At 34.2% G+C, this 20,495-nt stretch overlaps 1 protein-coding gene across 8 annotated transcripts in view; it reads right to left on the bottom strand.

The window, feature by feature from the left end:
* Positions 1 to 8,043: 8,043 nt before the first annotated feature.
* CSNK1G3 (casein kinase 1 gamma 3) overlaps positions 8,044 to 20,495 on the bottom strand; it is a 110,543-nt gene continuing 98,091 nt past the window's right edge. For 4 of the 8 annotated variants that reach the window (XM_032156557.2, XM_032156558.2, XM_032156561.2 and 1 more), the window contains 3 exons: positions 20,242 to 20,348; positions 19,711 to 19,734; positions 8,044 to 10,747 (listed from right to left, as the gene is read on the bottom strand). In XM_032156557.2, coding sequence (XP_032012448.1) covers positions 10,693 to 10,747; positions 19,711 to 19,734; positions 20,242 to 20,348 — 186 coding nt within the window. In that variant the 3' untranslated portion in view covers positions 8,044 to 10,692. The remainder of the gene's footprint in view (positions 10,748 to 19,710; positions 19,735 to 20,241; positions 20,349 to 20,495) is intronic. The other 4 variants (XM_032156562.2, XM_032156563.2, XM_032156559.2 and 1 more) reach the window with 3 other exon arrangements.

Below are 20,495 nucleotides of genomic sequence, written 5' to 3' on the forward strand. Positions count from 1 at the left end.
CTAGATAATAGCAGAATCTAACCCACAAAAGGGGTTTTTTTCTTTAATTTGTAAAGTCTACAAAGACAATTAATTAACACAGCTCACTCTTGCAGCCCTTCTGTTATACTTTATTTTTAAAAGAAATAACCAGCCGACTAAAAAATAGCTTTTCAAGCCTATTCTCTTCATCATTGACTGTGTTTCTGTGCCATCTATTCTATTCTTTGCAGCATCTAATGTTGTCTTGATTTCTGTTGGACTTTTATTTCTCTCTCTCATTTCTTTTTGAGCTCTACCATTTCACTATTTATCTCTTTTTGCTGTTGTATCATTTTTTTTCTGATGGCTTTTTCATCTCTTCTCAATGCTCTTACATCAAAGGACTATATTTTCTTTTATTTTGCTAAATGGTCCGTCTCCTCCTACCTCACTTTTTTCCCAAAAGCCTTAACTCTAAGATGAATAGTAACTAGAAATGAACCAGCATGAAATGTATAAAGCATGGAATGTACTACATATATATTTAATGGAATGTATTATATATTCCATATAAATACACATATATATTAAAGAAATATATATATAAAGAAGTACTTCAAGAAAAAAAAAAGACAGCCAAAAGCTATTCCAGAAAAACATTATAAAGCATATTTTTAAAAGGCAAATGAAGGTCAAGGAGAAAATAGCTTTTCCATACAACTAATAAAATAAAATAAATAGAAAAAATAAAACCGTGATTTAAATGAAGGAAACATTAGAAATATCAAAAGAGAACATAGACACTAGTGAAAATAAAGTCATAAATATGAAGAATCACATTGAGGAAACTGAGCAAAATGACATGAAAAAGAGAAAACACTGCACAAATAGCAGAGAGAAAATGAAAGAAAATGAAAGACAAAAGGGCTCCAAAATAGGAATAACTGGTATTGCTGAAAACGGAAACAAATAAGACAAAAGTTTGCAAAGAAGGACAATAGAAAAAAACTTCTATAAAAGATTGAAGAGGCATATTGTGCCCCTCTGAAGTCGATATAAAACAATCAACTCCAAAATTTCAAAGATGAACTTAAAAGAGACTATAAGCACGCAGGCAAAAATCAACCAATCAATCAATCAATCTATCAACTCACCTATGGGGTGGGATGTGCAAGGAACTACTCCATTTGCCACGCGAAATCTTTGTTGCCAGAAGACAGTAAAGCAAGTCTACTAAGCCCAAGAGGTAAAAGGGTAGATACTTATTCCCAGCCAACCTATTTTTTATAAAGAAAGGCAAATAACGTAAATTACTAAACACAAGGAGACTAAAAAATAATTGAAGAAATATTAATTAAAGGATTGGTGGAATAAATTGATTACACTTACATATAAAAGCTGCCAGGCACGGTGGCTCACACCTGTAATCCCAGCACTCTGGGAGGCCAAGGAGGGCAGATCACTTGAGCCCATGAGTTCAAGACCAGCCTGGACAACATGGCAAAGCCCCGTCTCTACAAAAAATACAAAAATTAGGCAGGTGTGGTAGCAGGCACCTGTAGTCCCAGCTACTGAGGAGCTGAGGTGGGAGGATCACTTGAGCCTAGGAGGTTGAGGCTGCAGTGAGCTATGATCATGCCACTGCACTCCAGCATGGACTACAGAGTGAGACTCTGTTTCAAATTTTTTAAAAATTTGATAAATAATAAAAATATAAATATTAAAAATTATGAGTATATTTTTCAAAAATTAAGAAATATTGAGAGAATGAAAGAAACAGTTTGGTATAAGAATGTAAGCACACTGAATTTTTTAATTTTGTAAGGCATATTATTACTGGATTGTTCAAATCAAGCAATGGAGATAGTTTAGGATATAAAGGGGAACACTTAAAGATACATGAATAATATAACCAGGCAAATTAAAATAATAGCATATCCTGCTATTCTATGAGACGGTATGTTGTAATGACTTTAAATCTCCATAAATCATTCTATAAATTGTGATACCAGAAAAGAAAACTGTTCCAGGCTATTTTTTAACTAAAAAAACTAAATTTTAAGAATTAGGTCAAAAAATAAAAATGCAAACATAAATGACTAGCTTAATCATATATTAAAATATATGATAAAGCTATGGTAATTTTAAAAGCTGAGTAAACGAGTTGACTGAACAGAATAAATTCCAATAATATGTATACAATGGGACTTTATTATATGATAAACGCTATTTTTCTGAAGCAGTGTCGAGAGATCTGTTGGTCAATAGGAGTGTTGGAGAAAACTAGCTGCAATCTGCAAATGCATCAGCGTAGACCCCTATCTCACTCTTACCAAAATAAATTCCAAAGAAGACAAAAGTTTTAAAAAGCTATAAACATACATACCCTTTAATCCAACTATTCTAATTCTAGGAATTCTAGAAATTTTTCCAATTTATATATTTTAACTAATATATGCATGACTATGGAACAATTTATAGGATCCATTTTTAAATTAAAAAACAAGGTGCAAAATAGTACATCCAGTATGTTTGTACTTATGTAATCCTACATTATATGATATATATTTGGGTATATGTGTAAAGTTCACACAAGCATAGAATGTTTCTAGAAAGGATATGCATAAAATTGAACAATAGTTGCCTCTGGGAAAGAGAGACTAGTTAACTACATGTCTGGCATCAGAAAGAGACTTTCCTTCATTGTATAATCATATGTACCATTTGGATTTCTATCGTTGGCATACATTGTTTTTTGGGTTAATAAAATGATATCTAAACGGCCCGGGTAGCAGAGACAGCCAGAGAAGCTAGGTGCTGAACCGTGCTTCCTGGGACCCTGGGAACCCAGGAACAATGAACTTACTCTACAAGTTACAGGCAACGTTGATGCAAGTTATAACTTGCTTGATTAATTGAAAGCGCTAACTTAAAAGATGCATGGAGTCAGAGTGATATTACACTGTGGTGGTGTAACAGCTATTCAAAGAGTTAATTCTTAGTCATTGACCTCAGCACTAGGTTGTAAAGACAGGATTACATTCATGGCTTATATTCTAAAATCTATAATACAGTTTAGGAAAATTATGGAACTTTCCTTCAGTTCCAGATCAAATCTGACCTCCTTTACCTGAGGGCAGATTCTTTGATTTCAAGGCACAATTAAAATAAACTGTGAAAAATGTCTGGTGATGTCTGAAGCCTCCAATACAAGGGTCACAGTCAAAAACAATTTTTTTTGTGGCCAAGTTTAATATGAAAATTTTTTTTCCTAATGAATTTGCAGATACTTCATGGAAATAGAGCTCTAGTTACAAGGCAGAGCTTTATCATATTCTTTGTGATAACTCCTTAAGTTTCAGCACTCCCAAATTGGACTTGGAGCCATGTTTTCACAAGAACTTTATTTAAGCCAAAAAGAAATTGAATGTTGTTCACATGAGAATGACATATCTATTCCCTTATGCATTTTTGTGTGTCCAGAAAAAGGCTCCATATTCGATAGTCTGAAAGCATTTTGCAGCTGAAGAAAAGGGCATGTTTTTAGGGCAGATGATGATGGTGCTTTCTACTTGGTGAAAGGTAAATAAAGAGGAGTTCAAGGTCTCACTGCAAGTTAGATGTAGTTTACTCATCAAGAAAGCTCTTAAAAACCACTCACAAGTTAACCACCTGTCATTTCCTAACTAGACTACAGGTTTCATTTACTATCCTTACAAAACAGGAGGAAGAGCTAGCTTCAGAAACACATTTAGTGTAGATTCCAGGGGTTACAAGCTATAAAATCAACAGAAATTTAAAAGAATTTCACTAAATAGTGTTAAGTCCACTATTTATATAATGTTAGTTAAAATGCATGTTTATAGTAAATATTTTAATTACAAAATAGAGAATATAAGTACATTATAATTGTAAGGGGACTGATTCATGTAATGTATTAGAGTCCAATAAGTATTTGACTTTTTATTTGCCCATCTTAACCTTATTAGTGACGCAAAATCACGTTTCCAGTTTAACAGACTTCTGTCAACCAATACTTTTCTTTCTCCCTTTTTCTGACAAAGTCCCATTTTATCTGCACCCTATATACATTGAAAAATTATTTTTCATTAGGCTTCAATCATAAAACCAATCCACAAACAATAATTGTTTATCTGTAAAGCACTATGCTAGGCTCTTTGAGATGCCAACATATTTTTAAATAACAAGGCCTCTGATGGAAGGATGCTAGAAAAAATCCATCTCAGCCTTGTTAGTCAGTCCTTGTTATCTGAGCATTTAAGCCTCCCAGCCGATTCTAGGTGGCTTAGGTAAGCAAGAGTCTTTATAAAAGAAATGCAACCACTTAAATTTCCTTACATAAAATTTGATCCCACACAAACATTTCCCTCCACTTACCACTAATATCTATCTCATATCATAGTTATGAGAAGTAACATGTATTTTAGACTTCAGCCCACCTCCTATTTTTGCTCAGCTCACAAACTAAGAATGACACTTAACATTTCTAAATGGTTGAAAAAATCGAGGGAATTTTATGACACATACAAATTATATGAAATTCAAATTTTAGTGTCCATAAATAAAATTTTATTGGAACACAGCCATGTTCATTCATTTACATATTGACTATGGCTGCTTTCATGCTACAAAGGCAGAGTTGAATAATTGTGACAGTAACCATATGTGGTGCTTTCATTGTTTTTCACTGCTATTCAACATGCTACAAATCTCAGTGATGGCTATAAAACTCAACAGCATTTCAAGTGTCATATATATGGTCATACGGACATTTTATTATTTTTTATTACCAGTGCATATACATCATGTCAAAAAAAGTTTTAAAAAGTGGACTTTGAGTGTTGCACTTTTAAGGCACAGTGGAGTGTGAATTGTTGTACAACTATATGGCAAAGCATTGTGTTTATTATGCAATGACACTTTCACTGTGCTAAAAAAATATATTTCCAGACTAAGCACTCATCACAATATTCCCAACCCACAGGAAATCAAGTTAGAACAATTAGAAAACTTAAAATGTAATATCTTATCACAGCATAATCTACTAATTTAAAAAATTAGAATACGGGTGTAACCAAAGTAACTTTCTGAGTGGCTCATTTGTTAGCCAAGCAAAGACAGCTATATACTGATGGTGAGTTAATTTAATTGTGTTTGATTGCAGCAACCAGAAAGTGGGCCCAGAGAAAAACTTCTTTATGACTACTAGCTTTTCAGTAATAATACTTGCTTGGAGAGGTGAGGACACTGTGGCAACACCAACAGTTAATTAAAAAACAAGGCAAATGATTTCAAGTAGCTTTCCTTGGCTTTTGGTGAGACAACAAATGTTACCAACACTGCCCCACTGTATACTTGAGAAGTCAATGCTGAGTTTGAAGTGACTCAAGAACTAGCCTTTATGAATAGTCTGCATATAATAACTACAGGAAAAAATATTTCAAAGAAGTCGAGAAAACACCAATATAATACAACCTGAAGTAGAATCTGCTAAGATGTGTGGCAATTCATGGTGGTAAAAATGTGTGAAGTGGCAAAAAAAAAAAAAAAAGAAAAAGAAAAAAAACCGCACAACTGAATAAATTGCTCAATGGTTATATGCTGCATTATTCATCAGCAGGTATTTGTGGGAAATATTTGAATGTCATCGAACTAGTAAAGTCAATGGTAAATTTTATTCACTTGTGATCTTAATCATCACCGGTTCCATTTAGTTTTGTCAGAAATAGAAGTTGAGTATTCTGACTTGCCCAATTACATAGCAGTTTGATGGCAGCAGTAAAATTTTTTGGCTTTGTTAGACACAGGATCTCACTCTGCCACCCAGGCTGGAGTGCAGCAGCATAATCATGGCTCACTGCAGCCTCGACTCCTGGGCTCAGGACATCCTCCCACCTCAGCCTCCTGGGTAGCTGGGACTATGGGTGCATGCCACCATGCCTCACTAATTTTTTGTAGAGACGGGGTTTTGCCATGTTGCCCAGGTTGGAACGGTAGTTTTATTGTAATTTTTATTGTAATTTTTTGAGCTCAGAACCAAGACTGAAATTGTTATGAATGAGGAGAATCACCCTGAAACTATTTTCAAACACTGAAACTATTTTCAAACACTGAAATTAGCTTTTGCTGCAAACTTAATAATGCTTTTTAATAAATTCAACCTACAATTATGAGGCAAAACAGCACTTATATGTGAAACATACTGTGACAAGCTCATTTTGATAGCAACTAATGTTGTTTAAATCACAAGTAATATCAAGCTGGCTTTATATATTTCCCATGCTGTCAAGATAAGAAGCAAGATCTCCATTCCTGCACAAACTTGTAGTGAACATATTTTCCAAGTTCCACTATAGTTCAAGCTGCGTTACTGAACCTTAAGGCAAGTGTAAAGGAAATTTTTCTATTTAAATATTCATTTAAATATACAATTGAGCATCCACCTAACCTTCAATAGGAAGTGATTAATATGCAATGTAATGACAGCTAAAAGGCAAATGGCAATAGCAGAATATAATAGAATTCTATAAATACCTTCCAAATGATGAATATGATCAATTAAAATTACACAATCACAACTGATAACAGTACATGGATGTATCTATTTGAGTGAGATGTTTTCAAAGATGAAATACAAAAATATCACATTATAGGCCAGCATTAACAAATGAATGCTTGCAATTAATTTTGAACCCCAATTTAGTGAGATATTATCCCCTCAAAATCACTCGATTCTTATCATTAGTAGCCCTGTATCACAAAAAAACACATTCAAGTATTAATACATTTTGAATTTTATCAATAAAATGTATGTGAAAAGTTTTCTTTCTCATTACTTAAATATATAAAAGCCTCAATTTTGCCTTTTGGCTCACAAAGCCTAAACTTTACCATAAAAGATTCCAACCCCTAGTCTGGAGAAGTGCCAGAGTGTCTGTCCATTTAAGTGAAATCAAAGTATAAATATCCCAATAAACAATTGGCTTAACAAAACCATTTTTATATCCCAGTAATATTACCTGATCATTCTTCTATATATACTCCTTTCTTTGGTTATGATCCATGTAGTGTTATGAACAAGCAAATGTCCTAAGAAAATAATTTATGTGGGTCTGTATTAGAACCGGGCAGAGAAGAAATTAGTTATCCTGAATATCAGCAAATCTTTATAATTCTATTTGCACTCTAGTAGAAAAAAAAGTTTTTAACTATTCTCAACCAGTTCCATCACCATTGTGTCTCCTCAAGGTCAAACCATGACTCAGGCTCAGCCACTGGGAGAACAATATTCCCTTGTCCATAGTAATTGGCTCAGGGGTGGGCACATCAACCAATAAGGGAATGTCAGTCTTAGGCTTCTGTTGGAACTATTGAGAAAAATGGCCCTTTGCTTTTGCTGAGACTACTAAGATGGTAGGGTAGAAGTCTCAAGCTGCCGGATGACCACTTTACCATGACACATGGAAAGTCTTCCTGACAGTGAAAACAGCAGGGTAGGAAAGCAAAACCAAAAGATATGGAGAAGATTCCTGTCTTAACTCCAGGATTAAGCATGTCTGAAGGCAGTCTTACCACTGGACTTTTCAGTTAAATGAGATAATGTACACTCTTACTGCTCAAGCCAGGTTCAATTTCTGTCACTTTCAATTCAAAGAGTTCTGACAAACGCAACTATACATTCATTCAGACTGAAATCCCAATCTTAAGTCGAATTTTTCTAAATAGAGCTTTTAACAGTTTTGTGTCATCTCCAGATCTTTCTCCTGCTTCTGAAGGTCTCTGCTGCTTAATGGACACAATATTCATAGGCTGAGAGAGGGCTGCTTTGCCTTATCTTACCTGTAGCATCCCTCAGCAAGTAGCGTATCATTAATGCCATTTTGTAAAATCCCTTAAAGCACCTAGCACAATGATGAACTATGAGATACTGTTAGAAATATGGGCTCCCCATCTACAATGATTTTAAAGTCATTCACTTAAAACTGGAATAATGCTTAATTTCTGTGAACATAATAGTATGATTCCATTCTCAAAAAGGAAAAATGATTCTATTTCCCTTAATTTATCAGAAGATGTATTTAATTATTGCTCTATTAAACAGTTCAGAGAAGTATACTTTTTTTTAATATTAAAGAAAGCTTAGATCCTTCTTAGTGTGTGCTCTTCACCACTGGATTTCAAGAAAGCAAAACAAAACATAAACAAAGTAACAAAAGCATATTCCTTTAGCTCTGCTTCTCATATGTAACAGACTAAATAAACCAAATTTTTAAAATTCCTATCTTAAATTAGGGAGTGACATTATTTTACCCATCTTTAGAGGAAATGGGAAAGAGCAAGTTTAAAAAAACTACTTTTATTTTTTTTATTTCTTTTTCAGTTACATACTTTTAAACAGGGATGTGTTTCATTATTCAGACATTCAGGCAATGTTGACTTCATTAGTGTTGACAGAAAATAAGCATAAAAATGCAAAACATTGTTGGCTTAACCTGAACATACCTGCATTACCTATTATTGACCAGTTTGTGTTGCCAAAAGACTTATTCCTTGGCATTAAAATGGAGCACTTAAAAATATTGCTAAAAAGCAAATGCCTACACACTGGTCTTTGCAGCAAATAAGGGTATTTATACTTTTAAAATATTTTAAGTCCATAATTGGATTAATATACACACCTTCTTATGTATAAGGAGTTCAGATCATATAAACACTGTACAATCCAAAAAACCCTACTGAGAATAAAACTAAATAGGTTTATGATAAGAAATACAGATATTCGCATGTATTTACAAATATCATAGACACACAAATTTGGTCAAATACTGTAAAGAAAGAAGAAGTGGTTTCACATTATAATGGCCAAAACGTTCATCTACCTTGCTCAAAGCAAATAAAAATATAAACTCAGTATGTAACTCCTGCAGTTTAAGACATCATGACGGTATACAGATAGATAGAAACTGTTGACCAAATTATACAGCAAATGTTTTGTAGGTTAAGTGTAGGTCTTTAAAATAAAAAAAAAAAGATCATTCATAGGATTCATAGCAACAATGATAAACAATGTCCTGATTTGTGGTGTTCATGTGGGTGCCTAATTCATCAAAAAAAAAAATGCATTAAACTTTTGGCTAATAAGAAAAATAAATTACAAAGTACAATTAAATCCCTGTAAATGCAATAATGAAGTAAAAAAATGTAGGTTTACTTTAATATACATCTTAAATGTTACCTTGAGACAATAAAAATAAATAAGCATGCCTGGAGGCACACACTTAAAGACAACGAAGAGACTGCACGGAAGGAATAAGTAACAATTTTATAAATGAAAGATAAATATGAGATTTGTTCAAAATAATTATCTTTCTAGCCAGTCTTTGTTTTAACCCTTCTTCAAAATTCTGGCTAGTAGAATGTGACAAAACTAGATGTGTGTCTTTATGGCTTAAAACAAAGCATACTTGAAAAGTGGAATGGGCTTCCTTTTTTACAGAATTTTTTTTTTTTTTTTTTTTGTTCATATGCAGGCACTTCAAAAGACTATGGAGGCAAAGCACCTGACCCATCCTTTCCAAAATATTTTTCAATCATCAAAATTATGCTAAAGAGTAGGAAAATTCCAGAGAATCGGCAAAGTTGAATACAAGAGACTAATGTGCACAGAGGGCATAGAGTGACCCACTTTTTATTGCTGGGGGTCTTTTTTTATCAAAGAGCAAAATAATTACACAGACACCATTGCATGGCACATCCAAAGTTTTCTGCTTAAGGGAGACGGTAATCATTCAGCAGTAAGTTTCAGTGAGATTTCTTTAGGCTTCCACCTTATACATTGCAACAAGGTTCACATTTACCACCTCTCCTTAGTGTATTTCTTTATAACTCCAACATATATCACTTTTTAAAGTATTCATTTCTTGCTGTCTAACATACATTATTATTTGGAAGCATAAAGTTACATTGTACAAATATTTTGCATTTTTAAAAATAAGCGCTTTTGCCACTTCTGCAAACAGTACTTTACATAGTGATGCAACAAAAGCGGAGCACATATTTACCACACTCCTTAAGATTCATTTTACCACCACCATCTGCCGAACCCATATTGCTTTTTCCTCAGTACCTCTGGGCAGTGACTGTACCATGATTTCACAGAGAGAATGTTAATATGACTTATGAATAACAGTACCATCAGTAATACTGAAATCAATGCAGATGTCACAAAATATGAACTTCTCAAGGAATAACTTCTTTTAAATATTTGGGCAACTCTGTTTTCTCTGTTGTATTATCCACTGAGAAAAGAAAATTCCTGTTTGATTATGCTCTTACAGAAGTTATAAAAAACCAGATTAGGTATATAACTGGTTGACACTTAAGATACTGTACTGCTTTCTACAACAGAAGAACTTCTGGAAAATGTTCTATAGAACTATACTCATCAATACCACCTCATTGGTCTATTCCATTCATTGATGGGCAAAGCACTCATGTTTTGACAAAACTTTAAAGCTTCCATAAAAGTCAAATTAGGAAAAAAAAAAAAAAAGAATGTAAGACAACCACAACATGAAGTATGAAAGTATGACATTTTTGTTTCTAAGAGTGAGTCCTTGAAAATATATGTGGTCACTACAGAGATGATTTTAATCACAAGACAGCAGATGAACATGTAAGTAACTCCCCAGGATCTGTCTGTGTCCAGAGTCATTTGTGGCGCTGTATGGTTTTCCTTTTCCTTCGTTTGAAAAAACAGCAGCACCTGCAGATGAGGGAAACACTCTTTATTTTAAAAGCACTAAAATGTCACAAAGTTGACTGTATCACTTTAACTTAAATGATCATAAAAAGCAACAGGCTAGTGCAAGATAAACAGTGATTACACCAATGAAGCATATGTATTAGTGAAAATATGGCAGAGCTATTACTATTATGTTTCATTCGCATGCCTTTTAAGAATAGCAAGACATTCTAAGCAACATAAAAAGGAGCCATTAAATTCAAAAGGTTTTTCACTGAGATTAATTAAGAATTTCATTCTATGCATTCTCACCCTTTCTCCTTGATATTTATATGTGATTGTTGAAGCCATTAGGAAGGCAATAATGATCGTAACATTGGGGAGCTTATCCTCACCAATAATCAGTTTAGACTCCAAAAATAAAAAGACACTCCAATATACACTAGTCAACAACATTTTCCATCATATTAAAAAAGTGAAAGACAGAAAATACATTATATAGAATGTCAAGACTGGGAATTTTGCACTCTTTAAGGGTTAAAGAAGGTCAAGCTTATTGAAAGTTTAGTTAAGATAAAAACTATGCTTAATATTTAAAGTAGCACAATTGAGGTGATTCCATTTTACAAGTCAAAACTGTATATGCAAAACAATATAATCCTGACTTTTATTTCTAGGTGAAAAAAAATCTTGGCTGGGCACAACGGCTCATGCCTGTAATCCCAGCACTTTGGGAGGCCGAGGCAGGAGGACTGCTTGAGCTCAGGTAAGAATTCAAGACCAACCTGGACAATACAGCAAGACCCCATCTCTAAATACCTCTCTCTCTCTAACTATATATACACATACACAAATATCTCTAAATATATATACATACACACATACATATACAAATGTACACACATATATTATACATACATACATACACACACACACACACACGCACGCACTGGACATGGTGGCACCCGCCTGTTATCCCATCTCCTTGAGAGGCTGAGGCAGGTGGAATGTTTGATCTATGATTGTGCCACTGAACCCTAGTCTGTGTGACAGGGCAAAACCCTGTCTCTAAAAGAGGAGATGAACACATCAAGGCTGCTGTGGGAAAATGCTGTGGTCTAGTATGAACGGAAAAATTAGAATCACTGATCTGCTCCCACCAGAAAAAAATTAAATACATATCTATCTTGAAAGCCTCACAATCCTTCAAATAAAGGTATGAAGATACGGCATTTTCCCCTTCCAGATATAAAAGAGTCAGTCTATTAGAATATACAACATGACAGACACTACATATAGTTAGGCATCTTTTCTTTTAACCTTTGAACAGTCACCCCCTTCCTAAGGTTGAGTTTACTTTTGGCACAGGCAAGCATGGTTGGGTATCCCTGGTTTCCACTGAAGTCCTCTGTGAGTATGTAGGCATGTTTATAAATCATATTTTGTAATAAAAGCAAAGCATATCTATATACATGGTGATTTCATCACCGAGAGCTGCCAATTCAGACTATGTATAATATGACCTTATAAAGATGTTTCTATAATTCTTACCAATCTATATTCATAAAAGAATAGTTTTGGCCAGGAGCAGTGGCTCATGCCTGTAATCCCAGCACTTCGGGAGGCCAAGGTGGGCAGATCACAAGGTCAGGAGTTCAAGACCAGCCTGACCAACATGGTGAAACCCTGTCTCTACTAAAAATACAAAAATTAGCCAGGCGTGGTGGCGGGTGCCTGTAATCCCAGCTACTCAGGAGGCTGAGGCAAGAGAATCACTTGAACCCAGGCGGCGGAGGTTGCAGTGAGCCAACATGGCACCATCGCACTCCAGCCTGGGCGACAGAGTGAGACTCTGTTTCAAAAAAAAAAAAAAAAAATAGCTTCAGGTGTCCCACTCGGCAAAAGATTACAGAATATAAAATAACTACCAGGTATGTTTTATATACTTCTGTGAAATAAATGTAAACAGACATCTACACTGTCCAGTTAAATTACATAATCTCTCTACCCACATTATCTTTAGTAAAAAATAATTTTAAATTATTTATTGTGATTTCTGCCATAATTATGAAACCACCATGAGGGTACTGAAAACCAAATTACATAACCGCATTTTTTTTTTTTAAGTAAACCAAACAGCACACACTGACTAGACCATGGAATGTAAATAATTTAAAATTGTGGATCAGCTGATAAAGATTCAACTAGAAATATATGTAATGATGAATGTTTATCAACTTTACTCTCATGGAGGTGACTAGCAGAAAGAACTGAAATGGATTACCCAGTCGAGAGCCTAGAGAAGAGCTGCCACAGTACCACAAGACTACACATGTAAGAGATTTGTTCTGGATTTTAAAAAATAAGTAAAATTTATTTTTAACTGTCAGCTACCTAATATTTCTCAAATCTCAATTACTTTCTAAAAGATAAAATCCTTTACTCCAAATGAACCTTTAAATTTAAGACTTAGAAAAGAGCAGAAAAATAACCAAATAGCAGAAAGCAAGCCATAAAAATAGGTATTTAGAAGTGACAGACCAAATACTTAGAATATTAAATTTAAGAATATGGCCATATTTCAATGGAAATTTGTTGCTTGATATAAAATTCCTTTAATAATGTTCACTATTCTTAAACACCGTCTTTTCAAATTCCAAAGTAGATTCTTCCAAAATTTTCTAAAGTTGTATTAGCCCTTTGAAATGGGCAATTTAATGTAATACACACTTTGATGAACAAGACCAAGTCCCAAATTTTCTACACTTGTATCAGCAATTTACTTTGCTTAGTTTGTATTTCCAGTACTGAGAGTTCTGAGAGTTGAGGTCTGAGAGTTGAGTTCTTTACACTTAAGTAATCTTTCCTTCAACAGTGTTTTACTGAACTACGCCAAGCATTTATTTGAGAATAAATAAGATTTTCAAATAAATTCTAATGGCCCTTAAATTCAAACACAATCTAAAAAGGACATCTATTTTAAATAAATGCCACTAAATAAAGAACACATCCTTATAAAGGTTTGCAAAAGTAAAGCTGGCATGCTATTAAAGTTACTACCACCAGAGGACAGCATTGCCTTATGTGATACAAATGCATCCAAATACAAATGCATCCAAATAGACGAGAGAGGTTCTCAAAATATGATATATTTATAGAAGTTAGGAAGCAAATTGATGTTTTAACCTTATGGCTTATTTCTTAAGATAAAAGTAATTACCGAAACAGCTTATCTGTAGTCTTAGAGATTAAGAAATCAGGTCTTATCTCAATTGCTTCCTCTTCCCTAGCACTTAATCTGAAACAGCACTGCTCCCATGTAGTCACCTGATCACACTATTATTTTTCTGTAATAACTTAGTCCTACTTTGAAATTATTTTATTTATTTATTATCTGTCTTTGCACTAGAATTTAAGCTTCATAAAGGATTGCTCACAGTTATAGCCCAGCAAACTGGCACAAAGTTAGCACTTATTTAATAGTGGTCCTCCCACTTCAGCCTCCTGAGTAGCTAGGACTATAGGCGCCGAGCTGGTTTCATTATTTTTAGTGGGGACAACATTTCACTATGTTACCCAGGCTGGTCTCAAACTCCTGAGCTCAAGCAATCCTTCCACCTCAGCCTCTCAAAATGTGAAGCTACATCTCTACTCTAAAATTCTTTGGGAATATATGTTAAGTCCTACTTATGATGCACTTTAGCAACAACCTTAGTTTCTTTAAATACAATTAGGCAACAAACAGGAGATCAAAACGGATCAAAGTCCTAAAACACACAAAGGCTTTTGCTATTGACACCGCACCACCATTTCTCCTTTGTTCATTGCCTTTTTCTTCATATATCTGTCATATACTTCCTTCTCTCAAATCCACCCAGAAACTGAAGCATGTTTCCCTATCTGGATATGATGTTCTTATTTATCCCTTCTAAGATGACTCATTGCTCATCCTTTGGTTGAGAGACTGTTGGTAGCTCCTAGAACTACCCACATAGGACTCCAGAACCTAGCTTCTCTGACCTGGGTTGATGAGTGTACAGAAAGTATGTTTTATGGCATCTAATCTTTAATTCTTTGACAAAGAATATTTCCCCTTAAGGTTTAAACCTGAAGTGTAATTTCATATCTCTGGATCTCTTGATTTGAAGAAAAAACGAGGAATCATTTAGCTAAGCAAGAAGAGTTTAGATCAGAGAACAAGATCATCTACAAAATTACTCCAACCAAAAGCCTGTAGGCCCATCTTCATCTCCAATTTCTTCCTCCCTATCCACTTGCAATTAGTCCCTTAAGTCTGAAATGACTTTCAAAATTTTCCCATCTTCTCATGTTGGCTGAGTTCTGAACTTTTCAACTTGCCTCCACCACTGCTAAGCACCTTTTAAAGGACTTCCCAGTCTAGGTCTCTATTCTCTCCAATCTGCCATCCAAATTGCCCCCATCATAAATATGGCCATGCCCTTTTCCTCTTAAATCTCATCAATGATTCTCCATTGACTAAAGCATTAAGTTCACACAGCTCTTCAGAATTTTGTTCCTAACCTATTTCCACCCTCCTTTTAGTCTCATCCTCCATTAGGCTTCCTTCCCAGGTGGCCTATACTATGAATGGAAGGAAGGGAAAAGTAAGAAAAAGCAAAAATCTCCTTGTCATTCCCGGAACACACCACGTGAGATTTCTTACCTCTGTATCTTTGCACATGCTTTTCCTTCCACTTAAAATCCATTTGCTTTCTCTCAAAAGAGTTATACAGACTCTGTCACTTTGTATTATAATTTTTATACCTCTCCCTTCCTCACTGATCTCTTGAGGAAGTATATTATTCTTTACTTATCTTTACAGTTCTAGAGACTATCAAAGTCCTGAACACTTAATATTATAGAAACTAAACAAATGGTCCAATACAGTAATTTTAAAACATTTTTTAAGGAATAGTTTGTTTACTAGAGAATACTAACCCAAAATATAAATTATCCATCTAGTTTCATAGGAAAACTTAATTTATATTTTTAAACCATTTTCTGCAATCTGTTGAACCCCAGGAAGTGAAATAAGCCTCAAAACTGCTGCCAAATTAATTTTCCTAAGGATCAACCTGATCATATCGTTTCTTGGCTTAAAATCACATGTCGTTTCTTGGCTTCCTTTCTTGTGCTGAGAAAGGTAATGTTCAAATTTGTTTACTGGCTACCAAGGCCCTTTGAGATTGGGAAATTAGCCTATCTCAGTTTTCATTAATGTGTTCACATATTCTCTGCTTGCATGAGTTACTCCTCGGACTGGTTCAATTCTTTCCTTGCTCCGACCTCTTCTCTCTGACTCCTTCTACCCATTTCCCTTGCCAAGTCATTCTCATCTTTTGAGAACTAGTGTAAATGCATGAGGACTTCTCTGATCTTCCCAACTAGGAGGACATACTCCATTTTCTGAACTCCAATAAAAATTATCCCTCTCCTATAGTGCTAATCATGTAATACTTTGTATTAGACCAATGATCCTTAACCCTGGCTGCTCCTTAGAGTCACCTGAGAAGTTTTTTAAAAATACTGATAACCAGGCCCCACCATAGACCAACTAGTAAAATCAGAAACCTTGAAAATACAGCCTAAGTATTAGTACATTTTTAAAACTCCCTAGGTGACTATAATGTGAAATCAAGGTTGAGAACCATTATATAAAAGTTGTTAGTATACTTTCCAACCAACCTAATGGTACACAAACTTTGACATACCTTAATAATCATCATATTACAAAACATATGATAATCTGTTCAGTAAATGTTGGAAGAAGGAAAGAGAAAGAATAAAGGATGGTTTCATACTACTTAAAAAGTAAATAATTAAACTAAATTGTTTTCCTAAATTCCTGGAAGGAATGATGAAGGTGCTATCATTTGTATCACCTGTCTTAAAATTCTCAACCACAGTAAACAAGAAAGACAAAACCTCATTACTAATGAAGCTAATCAGCGTTTCCATCATTTTCCATATGGGAGAATAGAGTATTTTCCATCATTTGGAAATCAAGTATTTACCCCAATGAGGTACTATTCTCAGGAAACATGAGGATGCTAAAATGTGCATTATAGAATACATTCTACTTAATGGGGTGGGGTGAGAAGGACCTCTGCTAATTATAGGTAAGAAGAAAGATGAAAAAGAAATTCTGAAAGAAAATTCTAAGCAGGTCCCTAGTTACGTGTCAATTGGTGGCACAGAGAAGAGAAGTATAAGATGCAATTTAGAAAAGGAGCTGGGTATGATGGTGTGCACCTATAGTCCACCTACTGGGGAGGCTGAGGCAGGAAAATCACTTGAGCCCAATAGTTCAGGGCCAGCCTTGGCAACATAGCAAGATTCCATCTCTTAAAAAAGAAAAAAAATCACGCTCAAATTTCTTAGTCACAGATTAAGAGGGTATGAGGAACACAATAATAAACTTGTAGAAATGTTAGAATAAATCTAAAGAAAAAATCTTGTTTAAATAGAATGTTTAACCAGCAAAAAGGCAGGAAAGTTCTGAGGATTTCTGTAACCTACCTAACCCACGTGAAGTAAGGCTTCACTGATATCATGAGTTGCTATACTTTTTTTAAAACAACCATTTTATTAAAATATTTTTCACGTTATAAAATTTATCCTTTCAAAGTATATAATTCACTGTCTTTTAGTATTCAGAATTGAGCGGCTATCACCACTATCTAATTTCAGAACATTTCCATCACTCCATAAAGAAATCCCATCCTCCTCTTCCCTGCCCTGGGCAATCACTAATCTTTTGGTGTCTATATATTTGCCTATTCTGGACATTTCATTTAAATGGAATCACATAACATGTGGCCTTTTGTGTTTGGCTTCTTTCATTTAGCACAATGTTTTCAATTTCATTTCTTTATATTGTCAAATGGCAGTCCATTGTATGGGTATACCACATTGTTAATTATTTAGTAATGATTTATTAGGACATATAGCCACTAGGAATTTGAGGATGAAAAAATACTTGTTTTCAAGAAATTCAGTAAGTTTCAAGAAGTGGGAAGTACATAAAGAGGATAACATAGCTAAGGCAGATTTAAGGAACCAATGCTATATAAAGTTCAGAATGGAAAACGGAGCTGCAAAAATAGACAGGGGCCAGACTATGACAGGTATGAGAAGCCTTGGTGCCATGCCAAGAAATCTGGACATGATGTGGCAGGCAATGGAGAACCCTTTCTATAGCAATAGCCTTCCCACCACTTCCTTCTTTCACATCCTCCAGTGTCTACAGATAGGGACCCAAACACACACCCACACTTATCCCAACTAAATAAATTACTATGCCATTCTTCAGAGCCACCTCCATCAAGTATTCTCTGATCATCCAGGTCAGGAAGTAATCTTTATCTTTACAAACTCTAACCATTTCTTAAAGTACCTTTTTTATCGTATTAATCATATACTGACATATACTAGTACAACTGCAATCTTCCTGCTGGCTTGTAATCTACTTAAGAACAAGGACAGCATCAGGTATGTCGGAAACCTCAGCAGTGTAACTGCTGAATGAATAAATGGATAAATGTAATAGATTTTATTAAAAGCAAGTCTCCAGGAGGATGTAAACACAGAACAGCCAGTTTCAGTGAAGAGTGTGGGTATGGAAGTAAAACTATAGGACACAGATAAAAGAGGCACAAGCCCAAGAACAGAGATGAGAAACATCACTGGCAGCTGGAAGAGAAGAAATAAATAGGGGTGATAATAGCTATTGAGTGCCTGCCACGTGCCAGACAAAATAACAGGGCTTTAGCACATTTAATTTTCTCAACCTATGAAGCAGGTAATATTAGCTTCATTTTACAGAAAAAGAAACAAGCTTTCTTGAAGGTAACAAATAAGTGGCAGAAACAGGATTCTACAACTTATGTCTAACTGCAAAGGACATGTGCAGTCGAATCTGCCACACCACCACCCTACTTTCCTGTCTTAGGATTGTACCTAAAATTCACAAACGTAAGCTGTTGTTTTTATACTTGATTTAAAAACACACAACTAAGACTCCACTTTCAGGGATCTATTTCTGCAGTTCATAAAAATACACAAGTATATAGCTAATTATATCCTGACATACACTAGTCTTAGTCACACTGTCAATAAATTATATAGTCAAAAGTGATTAAAATGGATTCTTAACCACTGCTCTTTAACAAAAAAAATCCACAAAAGTTTCCTAATTTTGCAGCCAACAAATGAGCATTATTTTGAAAATTATATAAGTTGCCTTTAGATATGAGTAAAATATTTCAAAATTTACTAAACTAAGCAACTTCCTTAATTCACTCCCAGTCTGACTCAAAATTTGTCCTGAAACTGAGAGAAGCATTTTAAGCACAGTATTACAACTAAAGGCAAATGTCAGAAAATAATTTACATCTAAAATTATTTCTATTAATATTACTTTCCATAATATCTGCAATTATTAGTAACTAGGTGAGGATTTTTAAAATGGCTTTCTCACTACAAGGTTATCATGAAATTTACCAATATTGTATTCAAGGGCAATGATAATTGGTTAGTAAATGAAATACTGTTTTAGTGATACTACTGTGGGGGATGAGATCTGCTACATGTATTTAACAATTGCAAACAGAAAAAAGAAAGCTTAATGCAAAAATCTATCTTTCTATTTAAATAGCAAATAAAAACTACTATAAAACAAACGCACAAGCACAAGCAGGGTTGGTGTATCATCTATGCAATTAACAAGTGGCCCCAAATCTATGTCACTTAAAGTAAAAAAGTTGCAGCAGGCAAAAGAGCTCCTCAAACAATTATTTCTCGCTTTTCAGAGCTGTCTTAATGATATCAAATACTTTTGAATAACTTTTACCAATTATAATTGCTGTGTTGAGAGTTTTGTTTTCAAAAGACATAAAATGATGCTAAATCTTTGAAATTACAGTCAGTGGAGCTATTTCTGCCTGCCTACACTTGAGACTCACCACATGTTCAACACTTTCTGGCAGCTATACACACACACACAAAAAAAAAATACAAGGAAAAAAAGAGAGAGAGAGAATCAGAAACAGCTCACATTGAAATTATCATATTGTTTTTCATGCTTAATTTTTTCCAAGCAATGTTGTTATAATTTATGTTTTGAAAAACTAATTCAAAATATTAAAACATGCATTTTATAAAATTAATTTATTCTGATGCTTACAGAAAAAAAGATAGTACATCAGTAACTTTCATGCATCAACACTCCTAAAACTCAAAAGCTAAAAATATGTTGTTAATTCTAAATTAGAATTTGAACACAGTTCTTAAATATTTTGTATTATTAAAATGTTTACTGGAATAGCACTATTTTAAACTTATTCTAGTGATTAAAATAATTAAGCATACCACTTGTTTTGCATGCACCTATTCCCTGAAAAAAATTTCCTGAAATAATTGTACGTAACTATAAATCTCAAACATGCATAATTTAAGAACAAAAAGTTACTAAAACAAGTAAAACAAACACATACTTGGTTTCATCCATCACTTCTACTTCAGTAGGGGCTGTGATGGGTGCATTTGAACGTCCTGCAGTGGGGTCATCTGTGTTTAACTCTCCATTTGTAGAACTTACAACCTGTTTGAAAAAAAATTTTTTATATATGTATATGTACACACACACTCATAAATATACATACATATTAAATAGGTTATACAAGGATAAACATAATTAAGGTTAAAGTATTTCAGTTAGAAAGTTAATGTGAGGAACACAAAACAATAT

Source organism: Hylobates moloch, unplaced genomic scaffold (genome assembly GCF_009828535.3).
Source record: "Hylobates moloch isolate HMO894 unplaced genomic scaffold, HMol_V3 SCAFFOLD_6, whole genome shotgun sequence".
Taxonomy (NCBI): domain Eukaryota; kingdom Metazoa; phylum Chordata; class Mammalia; order Primates; family Hylobatidae; genus Hylobates; species Hylobates moloch.